General features: G+C 44.1%; 1 protein-coding gene across 2 annotated transcripts in view; it reads right to left on the bottom strand.

Moving 5' to 3' along the window:
- Positions 1-253: 253 nt before the first annotated feature.
- Positions 254-21,528, bottom strand: part of ezh2 (enhancer of zeste 2 polycomb repressive complex 2 subunit) — a 38,663-nt gene continuing 17,388 nt past the window's right edge. For both annotated transcript variants that reach the window (XM_084326099.1, XM_084326100.1), the window contains exons 10-19: positions 20,879-21,320; positions 18,350-18,516; positions 17,246-17,381; positions 16,676-16,801; positions 12,702-12,880; positions 10,020-10,115; positions 8,236-8,317; positions 6,059-6,139; positions 4,244-4,328; positions 254-3,201 (exon numbers count right to left, since the gene is read on the bottom strand). In XM_084326099.1, the coding sequence (XP_084182225.1) occupies positions 3,141-3,201; positions 4,244-4,328; positions 6,059-6,139; positions 8,236-8,317; positions 10,020-10,115; positions 12,702-12,880; positions 16,676-16,801; positions 17,246-17,381; positions 18,350-18,516; positions 20,879-21,320 (1,455 nt within the window). In that variant the 3' untranslated portion in view covers positions 254-3,140. The remainder of the gene's footprint in view (positions 3,202-4,243; positions 4,329-6,058; positions 6,140-8,235; positions 8,318-10,019; positions 10,116-12,701; positions 12,881-16,675; positions 16,802-17,245; positions 17,382-18,349; positions 18,517-20,878; positions 21,321-21,528) is intronic.

Here is a 21,528-nt window from a genome sequence, read left to right as displayed (position 1 = left end):
GCCTAGAGGTCGCCATTTGACGGCATTAGATTCTATGGAAAATGTGGAACTTTTTCAATTACAATTCATAACACTTATTTACCACATTACCCAAACTGTAACAAGAGCTCAGTTAATCAACTAGATAATGAAAACTATTTTTGGTGGTGTGGCTACCCATATGTGTGGATCACTGATGATCAGGCTTTTAACTTTACGTTTGGATCACTGATCAGGCTTTTAACTTGCTCATGGCAGTTTAAAAGACAACACATCAGTTTCTCATATTTTATTATGCATCACTTTAACAACAATTTCCCTGTAAACATTACAAAATCAGCACCTTTTTAATCAGAGGGGTAGTGGTCCTAGTTTGATTGGGGGGGGGGGGGAATTAAATAAAGATCTCAAATCCATAACAGCCTAAATCCCAACTCTCATGTGAATGCAAACACGAGCCGCTTTGGAACGCGTTCATCCTCCATCACTACAACCTGCATCCTGAATCTGGATCCTTCTCTGGGATTTTCTCCCACTAGCCGAACCCTGTGTGATCTTCAGAATAGGTATACAAATTATTTGCCAATTGTGCCTCAATAATATAGCCAAAGAATATAAGGTACAAGATTGGAACAAGAATACTCTCAATTCATGGATGATGGAGAATAAGGACAGGAAGGCAATAAGGATTTGTGAAGTGTCTTCAGAGTTCTGCAACATGATGACTGAAGTTCCTAAGGACCAGAGACATGTGTCCAGCCCACAGGAGAAACATGGGCACATTCACTACAAAACATCTTTATAGAAGAGTAGCAGGAACACCTCTCACTGTCATCTGTGAGGTTTGCAATAAATTACAGGTAAAAAAAAAGAAAAGAGATAAATAGGAACACTTCCACAGCAGGTACTCCAGGTCGTTGTACTGGGACAAAAATAACGGCTGGTATTATTGCTTCAAGTCAAGTCAGTCACTGGTACACGAGTCTGCAGTATCTCGCAAGCACCAGAATTCACATCAAATTCCATGACAATATGATTGTTGGTACATCATTAAAAGGCCTATTTTTAACAGGTAAGGAATGCTCAGAAACTATTAAGAGACAATTATATTGATTGGACATCACAATGAATAGGCAGTACAGCAATCTATGTTTCTATATCTCCGTCCGCTGCTCTGAGCACTGCATCCAAACTAAAAGCTGCTGAAAAGGCCTGCACCGAAACTCTCTAACCGTCTGCACAAGCGCCTCATAGAAGCACAAAGGATCCATTTAGAAATACCCAAAACTCACCAAAAGTCTTTCATAGTTTTCCCTGGGCGTAACAAACGTACAATACTTCCATCATGCAAAAAGAAACGGTTTAGAATACAGTCATCTTTAATTCAATAGACACTTCAGGGATTCTACAAATGGACTGTTCAGTGTTCTATCAAGGATTCAAGGCACAGCAGAAGTGGGACACTCAAGGGTATATTTGTAAATTGTCACATTGTGATTATATAACATCGCTTAGGAAAAGGGACTGCATGGGTGTCCAGAGGAGTACGTCAAGAGAAACCTCCGAGCGTATAAACAGGATTTACACCAGTCTTGTTCACAAAGAGGAGAGTTGCAGTGCTGGTGTTTGTGTCGAGACCCCTTTTTCACACGAGCGCCTGATATCAGTGGGTAGCACCACGAGGCAGGACCATTTCCTTCGTCTACAACAGAGAAAAAAAACCTACGCTTTTAAGGAGACGGTGGGAGATTTGAAAAGAAGGTACGTAGAGGCGATTTCCTCAAGCTCAAAAAAGAAAGAAAGTTCAGTACGTAGATGACCTTCAGTAAGTGCCATGAACCTCCCCCTCGATTCCCCCAGTGTAGGAAAGCATGCAGTATGTGAAAAAACACGAACAATGCCCCAAGTGTCGACACGCATCTTGTCACACTGTTTAATGGTTCGCGGGTCAATGTTGTGATAAAATTGAGTCATGAGCAATGTGACACAAGACGCATGTCATTTTACATTGCCTTAACAGTATCTTCTTTTAAATCCTTTTTTCCTCGTGTATGTACCACCCAGTCAAACCAGGAAACAAATCTCTTTCAGTATACAGATGTTGGGGGTTGTTGTTGCCTACTAAAAACCTTTCTTTCCAAATTTGGCATAGTGAGAAAGCCATGCGACCAGCGGGTACAAAATCCCTAAGATTTCCACAGGTGCGTAGGATGCCTCCATGGTAAGGATGTCGATGGTTCCAACTGAGGTCCTAGTCTTCAATGTTTGCTTCATTCTGTTGAAAGGAACTGGTGGATCCCGCACGGTGAACTGTCATCTACTCTACAGTGATCTGGCTCTCCAGAAGGGAGGTGTGTCTTCTAGTGTTTAGTTCACAGCATACAACCAGCACAGGAAACCTAAAACATTTTCATCCATTAAAAAAATGGGTGAAATGGATTCATAAGTCCAGACACTTTCATTATTCTACCAAAGTGTCTAGTAAAAGTAGACAAACTTACCAGCCAGACTGACTTCAACAGCATCTGTGTTACTTTCCAACCCTGCTTAAAACCGTGCCCATGACACAGTATGCGTTGTGCAGGAACTGTAATACAAGCTAACACAATCTAGTAATTACCCATGGGTTGGTGTGTGTGTGTGTGTGTGTGTGTGTGTGTGTGTATGTGTGTGTTCTATGAATCCGGCTGGTGAAATATTGGTCCCTGAAAACGTGTTTACAAAAGCCAAAGTTTCGAGTGGACAAACCGCCATGGATTGGTCCAATCTCCTTGGAGTAGAAAAGTAGCATAAAAACGTAAGGACCCAGTTTTGTGTTGATTTTGCATCATTAAGCTGTAAACAGAGGAAGCTTTGTGACCATAGCAACGTTGAATCCCAGGTCCAGAGAGGAGGAGGAAGGAAAAAAAACGATAGTATAGTACGGAAGAGAAGCTTTGTATAAAAAAACTAAAACAAAACAGCTGTTGTGGCAAAATGTCTGCAACAAAAAAAAGTACAAGTAATTGTTCACAAATTCCCAGAATTCCTGAAGGTTCCTAGCATTTTGACGAGTCATCTGGATTTCCTGAAGTGAAGGGTGTGTGACTGTGTGTGTGTGTGTGTTTGTGTGTGGGTGTAAGGCCTTTGAGTAGTGGATCCACAGGAGGTAGAAGTCAGAATCAGGCCATCTCCAGCTCCCGCTCTATTCCCACGTACTTCAGAGCGTCGGCCTGACTGTACCTGTTGGGAGGAAATCACATTGGAAAGTGTGTTTGTGGCACAAGCTGAATGTACCCATCTCTCAAGCCACGGTAACACAAATGTGTTAAGCCACACTACAACATGCAAACAAACCATGCACAACAGAATACTTGGGTCCTTATGTATTTCCAACGCTTCTTCTCGCAGACCGACGCAATATCTTGGAACTAGCTAGCTAGAGAGCCCCGGTGCATAGCTATACACTGGCCTTCCTCAAGAAACAGAGGTTCCAAGATATTGCATGGGTGAGATAAGAATCAAGCATGGGAAATATAAAAATTATAGTTGTATTTTGTGGTAGGTATGGTTAAAACCTTTCTTTGCATGTTTATGTTATTGTGTGGATTAACACCTTGTTGTCACCGGACCCTGTGTGCTGCTTGGTCTGAAGCTGCCCGGCTCGCTCGGGACACCAGAACTATGACCATGGGACTCGGTAAGTCAGCTAATGACTACGCATCCATAAGTGTTTCACACCACTTTATGTGAAAAAGTCCAGTGGAAGCCGTGTGTGATACATTAGGAAAAGCCCTGTGGTGTTTGGCACTCTTTTTGACATACAAAGACAACAAATGTGAACAAATATAAAATAAATAAATTACCGTAGTGCTGTCAATATTAATCTCACAATTTTCTGTAATTAAAGATTAAAAATAGAATTTTTCTACTTAAGACCAAAGCTTGTAACAGATATTTACTTGAGTAAAATCATGGAATTAATGTAAAATCAACACAAAGAAAGTATATTTAGATTCAAAGACTATTTTGATAGCTTTCTTTGAATACAGTTTCTCTCCTGTGAAATACAAATGTTCAACAAAACCATCAACATTGAATCAGCTAGACCTCTTTCTTATATCCGTGGCGCTAAGATTGAAGATTTTTCACTCCATAGATTAATCTAGATTAATTTATTTTAATGCTTTAAATAATTTAAATGCATCTCCAAAGTTAAAGCATTAATTTTGACAGCCCTAAAATAAATACAAATATTTCTACAGGTTGCTGTTGCTGTACAGACCTGTAGTCAAAGAAGAGCTCCTCTCCAGTCTGGATGGCTCTCTTGGCAAAGATCCCTATCCTGTGGTCCCCGTTCACCATCATCACTGCAGAGGACAAACATGCAGGGATTAGTAACATCTAAAAGGAACACACCAACATCATGGGAAATGGGTTTACCGTCTTCTCCAGTCAGACAACAAGATAGATACCAATTTCCTCTCTGTGCATTCAGTAGAGAGCTTTCAGGCTACAAACTAGCTTAGCTTAGCTCAGCCTCCCTCACCGCTGCACCGCCCCTCAGCCTCCCTCACCGCTGCATCGCCCCTCAGCCTCCTTCATCGCCCTTCAGCCTCCCTCACCGCCCTTCAGCCTCCCTCACCACTGCACCGCCCCTCAGCCTCCCTCACCGCCCCTCAGCCTCCCTCACCGCCCCTCAGCCTCCCTCACCGCCCCTCAGCCTCCCTCACCGCCCTTCAGCCTCCTTCACCGCTGCACCGCCCTTCAGCCTCCCTCACCGCTGCACCACCCCTCAGCCTCCCTCACCGCTTCACCGCCCTTCAGCCTCCCTCACCGCTGCACCGCCCCTCAGCCTCCCTCACCGCCCCTCAGCCTCCCTCACCGCTGCACCGCCCCTCAGCCTCCCTCACCGCTGCACCGCCCCTCAGCCTCCTTCACCGCCCCTCAGCCTCCCTCACCGCTGCACCGCCCCTCAGCCTCCCTCACCGCCCCTCAGCCTCCCTCACCGCCCCTCAGCCTCCCTCACCGCCCCTCAGCCTCCCTCACCGCCCCTCAGCCTCCCTCACCGCCCCTCAGCCTCCCTCACCGCCCTTCAGCCTCCCTCACCGCTGCACCGCCCCTCAGCCTCCCTCACCGCTTCACCGCCCTTCAGCCTCCCTCACCGCTGCACCGCCCCCCTCACCGCCCCTCAGCCTCCTTCACCGCTGCACCACCCGTCAGCCTCCCTCACCGCTGCACCGCCCCTCAGCCTCCCTCACCGCTGCACCACCCGTCAGCCTCCCTCACCGCTGCACCGCCCCTCAGCCTCCCTCACCGCTGCACCGCCCCTCAGCCTCCCTCACCGCTGCACCACCCCTCAGCCTCCCTCACCGCTGCACCACCCGTCAGCCTCCCTCACCGCTGCACCGCCCCTCAGCCTCCCTCACCGCCCTTCAGCCTCCTTCACCGCTGCACCACCCGTCAGCCTCCCTCACCGCTGCACCGCCCCTCAGCCTCCCTCACCGCTGCACCACCCGTCAGCCTCCCTCACCGCTGCACCGCCCCTCAGCCTCCCTCACCGCTGCACCGCCCCTCAGCCTCCCTCACCGCTGCACCACCCCTCAGCCTCCCTCACCGCTGCACCACCCGTCAGCCTCCCTCACCGCTGCACCGCCCCTCAGCCTCCCTCACCGCCCTTCAGCCTCCTTCACCGCTGCACCGCCCCTCAGCCTCCCTCACCGCTGCACCGCCCCTCACCGCCCCTCAGCCTCCCTCACCGCTGCACCGCCCCTCAGCCTCCCTCACCGCCCTTCAGCCTCCCTCACCGCTGCACCGCCCCTCAGCCTCCCTCACCGCTGCACCGCCCCTCAGCCTCCCTCACCGCTGCACCGCCCCTCAGCCTCCCTCACCGCTGCACCGCCCCTCAGCCTCCCTCACCGCTGCACCGCCCCTCAGCCTCCCTCACCGCTGCACCGCCCCTCAGCCTCCCTCACCGCCCCTCAGCCTCCCTCACCCCCCCTCACCGCTGCACCCCCCCTCAACCTCCCTCAGCCTCCCTCACCGCTAGCGGCTGAGGGGAGCTACTGGCAGGCGGCAGCGTTGTGCGTCCTCCGCTCACCTTTTGCATAGCAGTTGGGGTTGACGGAATGGTTGGCAAAGCGGATCTTGTTGCCTTTTCTCGTGGCGTCGACCACAAAGTCTAGCAGAGGAATAGAAAAAAAACGGTCTGTGCCAAGAAGACGGAAGTGCTACTAATGGATGGTGTCAAGCTCCTGTCTGTACTGCCGTCTGTGCTGCTGGCTGAGGCCCACTGACATCTACTCCTGTCTGTACTGCTGACATCTACTCCTGTCTGTACTGCTGACATCTACTGCTGTCTGTACTGCTGACATCTACTCCTGTCTGTACTGCTGACATCTACTCCTGTCTGTACTGCTGACATCTACTCCTGTCTGTACTGCTGACATCTACTCCTGTCTGTACTGCTGACTACTCCTGTCTGTACTGCTGACATCTACTCCTGTCTGTACTGCTGACATCTACTCCTGTCTGTACTGCTGACATCTACTCCTGTCTGTACTGCTGACATCTACTCCTGTCTGTACTGCTGACTGAAGCTCACTGACATCTACTCGACCCCATTGACTTTGCATTGGTTTGCAGCTAAATATCCAGAGCCAGTATGAGGAACAGTGGATTGTACTGAGAAAGGATTCTACTGTGATCAACATCATCATTGGTAAGTAGGAAATACAGCTAGGGTAAAAATAAAAGAAACAGAATCCTTTTAATACCTGCCATCAATCAAATACTGCTAAATATGGTCTGTGGCTGGTAAGACAGTCTACTCTACTAGCAGGGTTCCCACGGTTATGACAATCATAGAAATGTTGTTTGGGGCTGGAAATGTTTTGGAAAATTGGAAATGAAAAAGAATCACGGTAGAAATTGATGATGGATGTAAATTTTTTAAGATAAATGACAGAAGTTGAACATAGGTCAGAGACTGTGTATTTTATGTGCAACTCCAACCTCATGCCACCTTCACAGTGACAGAGCAGCTCACCTAAAGTCATATATTACACCACAGACATACAGTAACCAAGTCATGGAAAAGTTATGGAATTTGGTGGGAAAAGAAGCGTGTGAACCCTGTAGTGTAGAGACTCCTCTGTTCTAAAACTCTCATTTGGCAGGTGGAATAATGAAAGGGTTAAGCGACATCCAAGAACCCCACAAGCCACTGTGTCTGCTGGATGAACAAGTTCCCCACCATAAAGAACCACTTCAATTAGGGATGCACCGGAGTTTTTTCACCGAAAATATATCACCAAAACAGAAAGAACCTGTAACCTAACGCGTGTTGTTGTGATGATGTCATCAAAACGCGAATTCAGTCATTACATGCGCGCTGTGAGCTATTCAGTCCTGCGTGATACTCCTCTTGGGACTTGGGTGTCGCGCTGTTTCTATGTAAACTCTGCGCGCAACGAGTCCAATAAATGCGTCTTTAACATGCTTTATCCTTATTTACTATATGCCCGTTGCGGTTAATCACTGAGTGATCTAATATGCATATTATTCAAAGCGAGAGGGGGAGGGATTGTGTTTCTCACATTGACGCCGTCTGTCGCGCGTCTACTGTGCCAAAGTCAAGAGAGCGCATTCATCTGGGGACTAGAAAGGTGGGCTCAGTAGAGCACAGATGTCCGCCTCTCTCTCTCTCTTTCTCTCTCTTTCTTTCTCTCTCTGATTGATTGATTGATTGAAAACTTTATTAACAGATTGCAGAATGGGTACAATACAGTACAGCTCAATACACACAATTGTTAAGGGGATGCAGACCAGAGAAAGACTTTCGTCTTGTTTACATCAGGGTCCCCCATTTTCAATTAATCAGGACATATATGACATACATGACATACAGATAGACAGTACTGCTACATCTATACATTTATGACATACCAGATTTGCAAATACAGTACTGTTTGTGATACAAAAATACCCATAATAGTGATTAGTTATTATTTAAGTTAAGTTTTGCCATAATCATATATTTTTCCATAATCAGGTAGCTGAACAACATTGGTAAAAAAAAATTCTATTCTATGAATCATTTTCGGCCTTTCGGCATTCGGTTTTCGGCCAACTGTTTCCTATTTTCGGTATCGGTTTCGGCCAAGAATTTCCCATTCGGTGCATCCCTAACTTCAATACATAATGATAACCATTTAACCTACGACTTGTGATTGTCAGGTCACATCAGTAGCGTGTGTGTGTGTGTGTGTGTGTTACCATTGTTGAGGTTGAAAAGGAAGCTGCACATGTATTTGTCGTAGACCTTCCCTCTGCGGTCCGCCTCGTCTTGAGAGATGATCTGCAAAACAAAAAAAAATCACAATCCGCTCATTCACCAAGTACAAAGAAATGCACAGGAGTTTGTATTGTTGACAGTAGCTGTTTTTACATAGACCCAGCTACCTCTCCACAATACTGATATATAATACTCTATAATGATGTATAACGTGTGGGACTCTACCTCTCCACAATACTGATATATAATACTCTATAATGATGTATAACGTGTGGGACTCTACCTCTCCACAATACTGATATATAATACTCTATAATGATGTATAATGTGTGGGACTCTACCTCTCCACAATACTGATATATAATACTCTATAAGATGTATAACGTGTGGTACTCTACCTCTCCACAATACTGATATATAATACTCTATAATGATGTATAATGTGTGGGACTCTACCTCTCCACAATACTGATACATAATACTCTATAATTTTTTTTTTTTATTGATCTTTTCCCCCCTCCATTTTCCTCCGATTTTCTCCCATCCCAATGTTAGTCGTATGCTAATTCCCAGTCCCTTCCTGGTCGCTGCGCACTTACCCCCCACAGTCAGATCATCTGGGAGAGTGGAGGCTACCACGTGCTTCCTCCGACACACGTCCAGCCAATCACTGCTTCTTTTCACCTGGCAGCGCGGATTCTCATCGAGAGGGCGTAGCGTGTGGGAGGATCACACTATCCCCCTCAAGTCCTATCCGCGCTTAGCAGGCGCCCCGACCGAACTGTAGGAGTCGCTGTTTACAACGACCCGGACCCACCCCGCCAGCTTCTCCCACCCTCTAATACAGCCAATTGTATTAGTGCAGACGGCCAGCCAAGCTGGTGACAACCCCGGAGCTGTGAGCTGGATTCGAACAGGCGAATCCAGCTCACAGCTCCGGGGTTGGTGACGAACGCAATCTCCGCTCGGCCACCTAACCGCCCTCATAATACTCTATAATGATGTATAACGTGTGGGACTCTACCTCTCCACAATACTGATATATAATACTCTATAATGATGTATAACGTGTGGGACTCTACCTCTCCACAATACTCTATAATGATGTATAACGTGTGGGACTCTACCTCTCCACAATACTGATACATAATACTCTATAATGATGTATAACGTGTGGGACTCTACCTCTCCACAATACTGATATATAATACTCTATAATGATGTATAACGTGTGGGACTCTACCTCTCCACAATACTGATATATAATACTCTATAATGATGTGTAACGTGTGGGACTCTACCTCTCCACAATACTGATATATAATACTCTATAATGATGTATAACGTGTGGGACTCTACCTCTCCACAATACTGATATATAATACTCTATAATGATGTATAACGTGTGGGACTCTACCTCTCCACAATACTGATATATAATACTCTATAATGATGTATAACGTGTGGGACTCTACCTCTCCACAATACTGATACATAATACTCTATAATGATGTATAATGTGTGGGACTCTACCTCTCCACAATACTGATATATAATACTCTATAATGATGTATAACGTGTGGGACTCTACCTCTCCACAATACTGATATATAATACTCTATAATGATGTATAACGTGTGGGACTCTACCTCTCCACAATACTGATATATAATACTCTATAATGATGTATAACGTGTGGGACTCTACCTCTCCACAATACTGATATATAATACTCTATAATGATGTATAACGTGTGGGACTCTACCTCTCCACAATACTCTGAAATGAACTCGTTCTTGTGCACCGACTCTTTGATGAAGATGCCCCACCCCGCCACGTCTGATGGCGCCAGCAGAAGATGCTGAGTGGGAAGGAAGGAAGGATGGATGGATGGGTGAGAAAGAGGGAAACATTTTGTTAAACAGACTTAAGTTTGAGGTAGGGTTGGGTGGAAATTCAAATTTTAATTTTTTTTCCAATATATTATTGTAGAACAAAATAGAAGTAGTCTGGTGAGTTATTTTGATATAAGAGACCCAGAACATAAATACTATATAAATTACGAGTAACCAAATTTTGAATAGAGCAATCTGCATAATATTATATTATACTCTGTTGTGTGTTGACAAATCGACAGTGTTATGTTACTGCCTGTTACAGGTGTGCTTATAGTGCCACCTATTGGATACTTAGTTGTACTACACATTGAAAAGTTGAGGTTCCCCATTCCAAATGTAGCATTGTTGTTGCATGTCGCTCCCAGCCTGGAATGAATCCCACTAAAGAAGAATGGTACTAGTTCAACTGGTGAACAAACAGTGAGACCAAAATGACTCACCAAAATCTGGAGACCAATCAAACGCTACGAGCTGACTTGGATTGTATACTCATGGGTCACCAATGTATGAGAAGGGGGTCTAGTTTATTACGCTGGATTCCACTGGAGTTGGAATGAGGAAATATCCAACCCCCCACTAGGAAAAGAATGCAGTGGAATGGCCCTAGAAGTCGCAATTCCAAATAGAAAACTCTGGCATGATCTCTCAACTCCTGACTTTTCTGAGATATAGTTATCCGACATCATGTCAACGTGACTCAGAAGATAAGAGCAGCTGTTCCATTCTGGCTCCTCCTGGGCGGGAAGTGTCCTGAGCAGGTTGGCTCACCTCTGCCGTCGGTGTGTGAATGTGTGTGTGAATGTGTGAGTGAATGTGTGTGTGAATGTGTGAGTGAATGTGTGAGTGAATGGGTAAATGTGCGGCATAAGTTGTAAAGCACTTTATAAATGCAGTCTAAACTACACTATAAACAACATTGTTTTAACACGTTTGTGATTTTCATCGATACCACTGTGGTAGAATATACTGTGACCAGAAACCAGACAATACAAACATCAGCTTCCGTGCTTCTCTCGCAGATCAATTACATATTTTAGATATCCATGGTTCTTCCTCGGTACTTCCCAGCTGCACATTGGAATGCACTTGGGTCGTAATTCTGTCCTCCCAACTGGGCGCTTCCGACCTTGAATGGAACGTGGCCTAAGGCCAGCAACAGAGCTACTTGCTGTGTATTTTATGTAAGTATTTCCCCTTCTTGGCTCCTCTCTGGTTGGAGCAGTGTGTATTTTCATTACTCTCAACAAGAAATTAATTGGCTTACACGCGTTTACAAAACGCTCCTGGGTCTGACTCCTTGATACACCTGTTCAGATTGTCATCTACTCCCTATAGGAGACAGATAGCACCACATCTCGCTAGATGTGTTAACAGTTCCTTTGGCCAATCCTCTAATGCCGGACTCTATTGCAGAGTCGTTTACATGCACCTGCAACTTGTCCTGCCTGGTTAAATAAATAAATAAATAAAGATTGTATGCATGCTGTGCGTTACCTTCTTAGCTCCTCTCTGGGTAGATAAGTGTGTATTGTATGTATGTGTGTGTTACTGTTACCTTCTTGGCTCTTCTCTGGGTGGAGAAGTGTGTATTTTATGTATGTGTGTGTGTGTTGTGTTACCTTCTTAGCTCCTCTCTGGGTGGAGACGTGTGTATTGCATGTAGGGGTGGGACAATACATCGATCCAGATCGATATATCGATCTATTATCAATAATCAAATAGGATCGATGCAACGTAAAAAGATCGATTCATATTGCGATACTCTTATTTTGAAAATCCGGCGACGTCATCGCCCCGTGCCCAGTGTTGTGAAACTCCGTTTAACATCAACAGCAGTAGCGTCTAGAGCGTCACTAGAGCAAGACTAGTGTACCTATTCTGTGACCCAAAACATGTCCCTGCTGTTTTATTCTGCAACGGGTCCAATGCATCTAACCTGCTTTGCAATCCTCGCCACTCCATTATGCCCACGTCGCGTTAAAGATCGAAGATAACGTTACGTTAGCCTAAGCTAACAAGCTAACCCAGAGCCATAGGCAGAGAGAAGTGGGCACTGGGAAGGAGGGTGCATTCTCGGGATAGCCCCACTAACAGGATCTGGCCGGTACTGCACCTTAATACAGCTCTGACAGTGAATAGGATATTAATATCAGAAAAAAAAGAAAAACGAACCAAAAACAGTGAACAGGAGGAAAACAATATTGTTTTTCATTTAAATGTCTGGAAGAGCTCAAAAATAAAAATGTCAAATGATATTTCCATTGCCTTTTTTTTTGGTGATTTAAATGTTACTGATTGTGTTAAATGGGCATATAATATCGTCTCATATCGATCGCAGGCACCTGAATCTAATCGTATTGTATCGTATCGTGGCAGACTGTGTGATATCGGATAATATCGTATCGTTGTCCAAAGAATCGATATTGTATCGTATCGTGATGAAACTGGTGATTCCCACCCCTAATTGCATGTGTGTGTGTGTTGTGTTACCTTCTTAGCTCCTCTCTGGGTGGAGACGTGTGTATTGCATGTGTGTGTGTTACCGTTACCTTCTTGGCTCCTCTCTGGATGGAGCAGTTCTTGCAGGAGACGTTCTTGCTGTCCCAGTGCTCCGCAGCTCCACAGGTCAGACAGAGGTCGGGGTCACACTCCCTCACCGCCAGGTAGCAGGGACACTGCTTGGTGTTGCACTGGGCTTTACACCTGCAGCCCGGGAAGCGGTTCTGGCCTGGAAGTGCAAAGAGGTAGATTATTAAATTAATTAATTTAAAATAATACATATAGGTTTAGCTTTTACATGAAACACATGATAGAAACCGCTTAGTAAAGCATTACCGTCTTATAATATAATTCCGAAAACTAAATATATTGGGTTTCCATTCATAGCAGTTGCTATGGAATAGATGTGAATTTTTATTGCTTATGCCTGGGGAGAAGGGTATAATACCAATGTGACGAAGTTCTGCATCATCAATACACTTTGATGGGAGCCAGTGCATCGTCTGTGTATTTTCTCCCGTTTCAGGGGTATTACATAAACACACCGTGATAGCGGCAACGTTTTTTGAAACATATTTTAAAATATTTATTGAGTGTATAGCTGTGTCTCGGGGCTTCAAGGGCTGCAGTTGAAGACCACATCACTGCGTCACATCCCATTCTGAAGGCTGCTTCAAGGCTGTCCCATTCTGAAGGCTTCAAATGCAGCCGAGGAATGCAGCCTTCTTCTCCTGGGTTTGGAGGATCCCTGGGATGGATCCTCCGGGACAGCCAAGTAACCCAGAATGCAATTCGCACCAACTGGCAGATATGCTTGCTGACTATTTACCAAGGCCGAACGCTGTCTTAATGTATGACCTAGGACCATTGTTATACAGTTAAAAAAAATTAGATGAGGTGAGAATGTAACCATTTAGATTCCCAATGTGGTCAGTTTGTCCAAATGACACCCGTTTGGAAATTTGAGCGGCTGCGACATGACTGATGCATGCCCAGTTCAACTGGGAATCTCCGTTCAATGTGAGGTTTAACCATCATAACTGATCACCCTGCTATATTCCTTTATCTGTAATTTAGCAGTCTCCCCAGTTAGTAGCTAGATTAATACACTTAGTGGAAGTGACAATAATGAAATAATCTGGATAAAATCATTGCTTTATCCGTCTGGCCATTTTAACACTCTCTTGGTCCATATATGGGCATATGAGCATGCCGTGACGCAAGGGCTTCCCCAATCGCTGCCAATTTTGGCACCAAGAGGGAGTGTTGTAGTCGAGTCACTAAATCTCGAGTCCGAGTCGAGTCTCGAGTGCCCAGTGTTCGAGTCGAGTCCCCATTACCCTAGTCCGAGTCCAAGTCACCAAGGTTGAGTCCACTCCACTCTGGCAGTCAAAGAGCTGACATACAAATAAAAAAAGGTCTACATTAAACATAAATGACACAGCGGTCACCATTTCAAAGGGAGTTAATTTACTTTGTGACACAATAGCCAAACAAATGCACTAGCCATCAATATCATATGCCAAATGATTAGGGCCGATTTTAATTTTTTACAAATAAATAACTATTTATCAATTAACACTTTCTTCGCCAGGCTTATGTACCGTACTTTTCGCACTATAAGCCGCACCTGACTATAAGCCGCAGCAGCTAAATTGAATGATGTACATATATAAGCCGCACTGGACTATAAGCCGCAGGTGTTTTAATGTTTAATTACCATATGTAATTAGCATTGGGACACAATACTGTCGGACAACTAACAAGAATTAACTCATTTACAAGTTGTATTAAGTTTAGCAAATAAGGGAACAGATAATAACATTTCAATGCAGTCAAAAAAGCAATATTTTGATTTTTACATTTTCGGGTTTGGTCACGTCGAGTCACATATAAGCCGCACCGTTATATAAGCCGCAGGGTCGAAAAATGGGGGAAAAAGCTGCGGCTTATAGTCCGAAAAGTACGGTACATCATTATACCATCCTCTGCCAGCTCTAATTGTCTATGGAGAAGTTCCCCTTCTTTGCAGGGCTATAACTTTTTAAATTGTATTGCTAAATTGACATTACTATGGCCCATTCAACATCAAGTATCTATTGTTCAGGGTGTAGCAACGTTATACTTTTTCATTCACATATTCATACTAAAATACGGTCTAAAGTATAAATATGTTTTAATCGTTTTCTGCAGCTTTCTGCAGAACGTGATTTATAGCCCTAAATGCATTATATTGATGATTGTATACAGTTTGATAGCGATCGGCGCGAGATAAAAAAATTCAAATGGACGTGCTTCTAGAAGTTACTACGGTACTTATCATCTGATGTTGACCGGATGGGGGGGGGGGGGGGGGGTCATTTATAATTCCGTGGCCAACGTTAGATGATTCATCTAGTGTGGGTGATATGATCATTACATTTACATTTACATTTAGTCATTTAGCTGACGCTTTTATCCAAAGCGACTTACAAGTTCTGTACGACAAGCCATCAGGAAGAGCACAACTCTATCAGCTGAGTAACAATGTTCATCAAAGTGTTGAGTGCTACAGTGTAGGTTAGTTTATTAGGACAAGTGCATGACAGTAAGGTTAGTTAGGGTTAGATTTTTTTTTTCTTTTTAATTCAGATAATGGTCAGATAATCTTTAGCCAATCAGCTGCGGCTCCCTGCCCCCAAATTTTTTTAGAAAAGAAATTAATTTCTTTTCTTATTTTGGAGATCGATGTCATACTGTGACACTGAAATGAAAAAACATTTCATCAACTAAGATATTTAGTCAACAAAAGTCTCACCTGTATGCCTGATATGTGGTGCGAAATTTGCGAACAACGGAAATTTGACTTTTTATTTTATAGATTTTCCACAAATAAGGGAAGGACTCTAATAGAGCTGCATAGTTCAGGGTTTTATTTCAAAGTCGGTCTACACATTAGAGCAGTTTGTATTGAACACGGTAAAAAAAAACACTGAAACTCACCGTAGCTTCCTCGTAGCGTTGGGCGATGAGCAAAAATATTCCTATTATGGGATGTTGAAATATGCGATCCATCTCCAGGTTGTATAATAGTATATACGTCCAAATCATGTTGTTTATCGAGTTATTGGTAACGGATTGCTATCCATTGTGTCTAGCTCGAGTCCCGGGACTATAGAGAGTGATCGGACCGAATTCCGGTTTGGGCGATCCGCCACCAGATGGCGCTCTTGAACCGTTGGAGAGTTGAGAGGGGATCAACATAGATCTCAAGTCTCCGGGGGAGAAATATGATTGCGATCACAGATTTTTTAAATATTGATCTCAATGACGTGTTACGGCGTCATTGGCAGAATGAGCATGGCGGGGAATGACGAGTCCTTGGCAGAGAAAGTGTTAAGAAGTCCGAGTCCAGGGCGCCCCAGTGGCGAACCACATAACGCGCTGAGTCGTGGCACGGCCGACCCGGGTGCAATTCCCGGACCCGTCGTTATTTGCAGAATGTCTTCCCCCCACTCTGTCTCCCGTTCCTCCTCTCTCTCTCTCTACTGGACTGCCCAGTAGTAAAAAGCGATAAACGCTAAAAAAATAAATCCTAAAAAGAAGTCCGAGTCCTTGTCTGCATCTTCCGAGTCCGAATGCAGTCAATACTCGAGTCAGAGTCCAAGTCATCAGTGCTCAAGTCGAGTCACAAGTCCTGAAAATCAGTCCTGGACTCGAGTACTACAACACTGCCAAGAGGAATCCTCCTTTTGAATTGGCATGCATCAGCCCCAGTCTCCCCTGTAGACCAGTCTCATTTAACAACGCTCGGTTCCACCTTCGCTTTTGTAGACCACATCCATCGAAGGATACGGCCCTTGAATGGAGAGACAGCTTATGTATGCATATTTAACATGTGAAAAAAAAAGAAAAAAAAAAAGTAAAATGAACTGCGGATGTGATTAGGACAAACGACACAAATGCAGAACACGTGGAAAACACATTACAAATAAATAAAAAGCCAAAGAAAAATGTTTTAAATGTGTCAAATGTGTGTCCTTACACTCTGAGCTGCACTGGCAGAATTTCTCGCAGAAGTTCTGGGCAGTGACACAGGGACAGGAGGAGTCACAGGGCTGGCGGGGATGGTCACATGGCTGGTAGTTGTACACATGATTGGACGAGCCGTCTGATGTGACAAATGGAAAAAAATATATAATAAGAATTTAAATAAGGGAAAAAAGGACAACCGGTCATCAGTTAACAAAACAACAACCCTCTTTATCTGTTCCGCCTGATATGTTATGATAACATATACCCATATATATATAATGTCCTTGCAGTTAGGAGGGAAAACTAAAGCAACAATCCAGAATGTATTAGATCATATAAACGTTGGGTCTCTTCACTTGTAGATGTAACAACTGAAAAAAATGCAGGTGTGTGTTTTACTCCTAACCATTTACAGCCTCAGCAGTTTTGTAAACCCCATGTTTAGCAAGCATCATATACATCACCATGTCATGTCAAAAGGATTCAGACGACACATTTTATGACACAAGAGTGAAAGAAAAAGTAAGCTTCAATACAATCACATCAGGAATGTAAATGGAGGCCAGCAGCAGTCCCTCACCTTTCTTCAGCTGGATCTTCCTACAGTGAGTGGCCCACAGCCTGTGTTTCCTCTTCTTCTTGCGAGGGGGCGTGTCCTCGTCTTCAGCCGGAGCGCGAGCGATGATGCTGGACTCCTTCACCCTGAACTCGTACACCTGTCGGGAGACGAGGGAGGAGATTGTGTGTTACCGTGACACAGAATCTATTATTTTATATTACGGCGACACCGTCGATGAGGTCGGCTTCACATACTTCTCAAATAATTTCAAAGAAGAAGACATTTGCAAATCTTTTAACCACATAAGCATCGGGCAAAAATAGGGCTAGTTTTGCACAACACACCTGACTAGTGCTAATGAAATAGAGATAAAGAGGTTTGAACACACTAAACGTTTTGTATACTCACATTCCTGTTTACTTGTTGTCAGATGCATGTTTTTAAGTTCCAGCTGAGAGGTAGGAGCTGGAAACCATAACGGTTCCATAGCCTGAAGTCTTATCTGATACAGGTCCAAAGTTTAAACCAATCCCACGAAAACGTAGTGTTTTACAAGGTTTTTGTAATGTGTGTACCGGCATTAATTCGACATGGTTATCCAAAATGGCCGTCCGCTCCCATTCATTCAGACGCACGAGTCAAAACAAAGGACTTCCCTGGCTTCTTTCTCGTTGCGATCAGCCCCTGCATGGGATAGCGTTGGCTCCAGAATATCATTGGCTACAAAAGGTGGTCAATCATTTTCGCCATCAGCCGTAACTGGTCCGTTCAGGACCCGACCAAACCGGACATGGTCACTTGTCAGAATAGCTTGTCAAATGACGCTCGTTGGATTTTTCGTTTTGTAACTCGAGACTGGAAACATGCAATAGGTCGAGTAGGGTGACGATCGAAAGGAGTCAAATTCGTCTTTCCAACAATGTATTCGTTGATCGGCGAAAACGCAGCCGGGAGCCGACAGACGAGCGCATGCACACATGGCGGCCCGCTGTCGGGCCCGTCCGATGCTTAAGTGGTTAAAGTTTATTTAGAGTTAACATGGTGTTAAATACAAACTTGTCTTTTTCCTCTATCCCCGACACACATTGAGAGGACTCTGAAGAGGGAGAACTTGGCAGCACCCACCTGTCTGCAGGTCTTGGTGCTGATGAGTCGTGCGATGGCACAGTAGTTGTCGTAGTATGTTCCTATGAGAACCCTGAAGAGAGAGGCCTCGGCGCCGCTCCAGTCCACCACCTCGGGGTCGCAGGTCAGCTTCATCTTCACTGGAGTCTGGCACCGCGAGTTCCCCTCTGTACACGGTCACAACCACAAACTCTTCATTCCCCATATACAGTGTGTACGCCAACAACGGGGTGCAAAGGCAATTCAACAACAATGACATACTGTAGTACTGTCTGAATATACCTGCATATACTCCTCCAATATACCTACTTATACACCTGCATATAATCCATATAACTCTGTATGATATGATAGCATGTACAATAGGGGTGTAACGATTCGACCTCACAACGATTCGATTACGATTCTTCAGGCAATGATTCAATGCATCATGAAATATCTTCATTTGACCACGATTCGATTCGATTCATTTTCGATACATTTTCTATCAGTTAATTCCAAAAAAATAAATTGAATACACAAATGTGGCTGGTGGAACTGATTCACTCAGCATGAATGGACTATAGGTCAATAAAAATACACAAAAAATAAAATAAAAAATCTATTCTAACATATTCAAATCGATGCATTTCAATCAGGGTTAGAAATTAACATTTTTTTTCAAGGGCTTTTTTTGCCCCCCTTAATTGATTTTCGGGGGCTTTTTTTATTTATTTCGGGGGCACAACATTTTTATAATGAAAATTAACAAAGATTATAAAACATTGTTGACACTTTTTTTTACAGTCTTCGTCCCTATGTTTGATAACGTAATGTTAATGTCTCCACATATAGGGCTCTACGCTAACCTTTTTCCCAAGGAGCACATGTGCTCCTAAATAAAATGTTAATAAATAAAATACAAATTTAGGAGCACACGGAAATTTAGGAGCACAGTGACAATTGTTCAAGTAACACACACACACACACACGCACACTATGTGTGACATCATGGCTTGGTTTCATGTTTTGAGGTACCTTCAATTATCTGTAAATAATACATACATACTCTATCTAAATAGATTAAATATTATTGTCCCTGAGGGCAAGTTGTGTTGTTGTCTTGATATATCTACAAATAGCAGACGAATAACCGGTTGCCTCTGGATCAATGAATGTCTAATATTGAATAATATTATTAGATGTTTTATTTTTAACATCCCTAATTCCAACAGTCAAGAGGCTTGTTTCAAATTGATGAAAAACCCCACACACGCAACGTTTGTGACTTGTGAGTATAGGCTCTGGCCAGATCGATCAATGAAATACGTTGCGCGCTCAGCGCTGTGGAATGAAGGAAATGCGCATCGGGATCGGATTTGGATGTTATTCTTTGGAGTTGTTACAAATGGAACGGTCTTTCCCCGCCGAACACAAGTTACACAGGTCGCGCTATGCAGATGCTTAGCTTGCTAACGTTAAGATAGCAGTGTAATGCTTGATGAAAGCAGAGCGCTCTGTCTGTGTTCGCATCCTCTCAGTCTCAAGTGCCTGGAAGCATCTCCCTGCGCAGCGGGCCCCGCCTCTCTCCTCCTTGGAACAAACATTCCACCCAAAAACTGAATTTCAGTCCAGTTTCAATCTGAACTATTAACAGCGGAGCTGTTTTGTAATCTTCACAATCACTCGTCTGTCTCGCACAGTCTGCAAGTAAATGATTTTTCCGGTTTGCGCACACACATATTATTAGGGGCAAATACGAGGGAAATGCTCGCACTGTAGAGCATATATATAATTATATATAATTAGTAAACTGTCTGGGGCTTTTTTTGCCCCCCTTAACTGATGTTCGAGGGCATTTGGTCAATTTTCGAGGGCATTTTGCCCCAAGCCCCCGTTAATTTCGAACCCTGATTTCAATTAATCGATGCATCGTTACACCCCTAATGTACAATAATGCTGTACGTACCGTATATATATATATCCTATCCATACCGGTAGGGATGGGACTTTCTAGCAAAAGTGATATTCGAAAATCGCTGGTTCTTAATATCGAATACTCGCCTTTTTTCCCTTTTGATTTTCGATTTTCTGACATGAAAATCGAATGTAGATATGGGATCGAATATTCGGTCCCATCCCTACATACCGGCACATAATCTTTTTACAAATCTGTAGATATTATATCTATATCTGAACATATCCCTTACCTACTCTTACTAGTTACGCTGCTGGCCAGTATGACTACGACCATACTGTCTTTATACGTGTATCACTGTACATATTGGTATTACAACTCTGTACATGCATCTGATTAGCACTACACCCAGTAGTACTAATTTATATATTTTATACCCAGTTTAATCACCTGTACATTGTATATTACTATTGCACTTTACTGTTACATTTGTACTCTGGTTGGATTCCAAACTTCCTTTAGTTTACTGTACTTGTGCTGTATAATGACAATACATTTGAATCTAATCTAATAATGTTACTGTACTCATGTGAAGCCATTGCCGTTTAAAGAGGTAAACTGTGTGCGTTTACCTGAGCTGCTGGTGGTCTCATCCTTCTTGTCGTCATCATCCTTGTCGTTGTCCCGTCCGTTGTCCCGTTTGTCATCCTTGTTGTTGTCCCGTCCGTTGTCCCGTTTGTCATCCTTGTCGTTGTCCCGTCCGTTGTCCCGTTTGTCATCCTTGTCGGTGTCCCGTCCGTTGTCCCGTTTGTCATCCTTGTCGTTGTCCTGCTCGTCATCCTTGTCATTGTCCCGCTCTTTGTCTCGCTCGTCGTCCTGCTCGTTGTCCCGCTCGTCGTCCTTGCCCCCCTCGAGGTCGCTGTCCGTGTCTTTGGTTTCCGAGGAAACTGTGGGAGTGCCAGGCCGGCTGCTGCTGTTGGGTAAGGGTCCCCGGCGACGGCCTGAGGGGCGTTTGGTGGGGGTCTTGACTTGCTCAGCAACCACGTCCGCGGGGTACTCCCTCACCATTCCATCCTGTGTGGTCAGTTCAGTTTTTTAGTACCCGGTTCTAAACCAGTATCGATGCTATATTTTGTGCAGTTGATTCGCCATCTTTCACAGGCTCTAAAGCAGGCTCATGTTTTAAGCTAGGGTAGTGGTATCATGAAACAGGACTCAATGATTTAGAAGAAATATCTAATTGTGATTATTTTGATTTATTTTGCAATGTGATTCACAATAT

This window comes from Notolepis coatsorum (genome assembly GCF_963971535.1).
Source record: "Notolepis coatsorum genome assembly, chromosome: 12".
NCBI lineage: Eukaryota > Metazoa > Chordata > Actinopteri > Aulopiformes > Paralepididae > Notolepis > Notolepis coatsorum.
The sequence above is the reverse complement of the archived record's forward strand: the minus strand, read 5'-3'. Positions and strand labels throughout refer to the sequence as shown.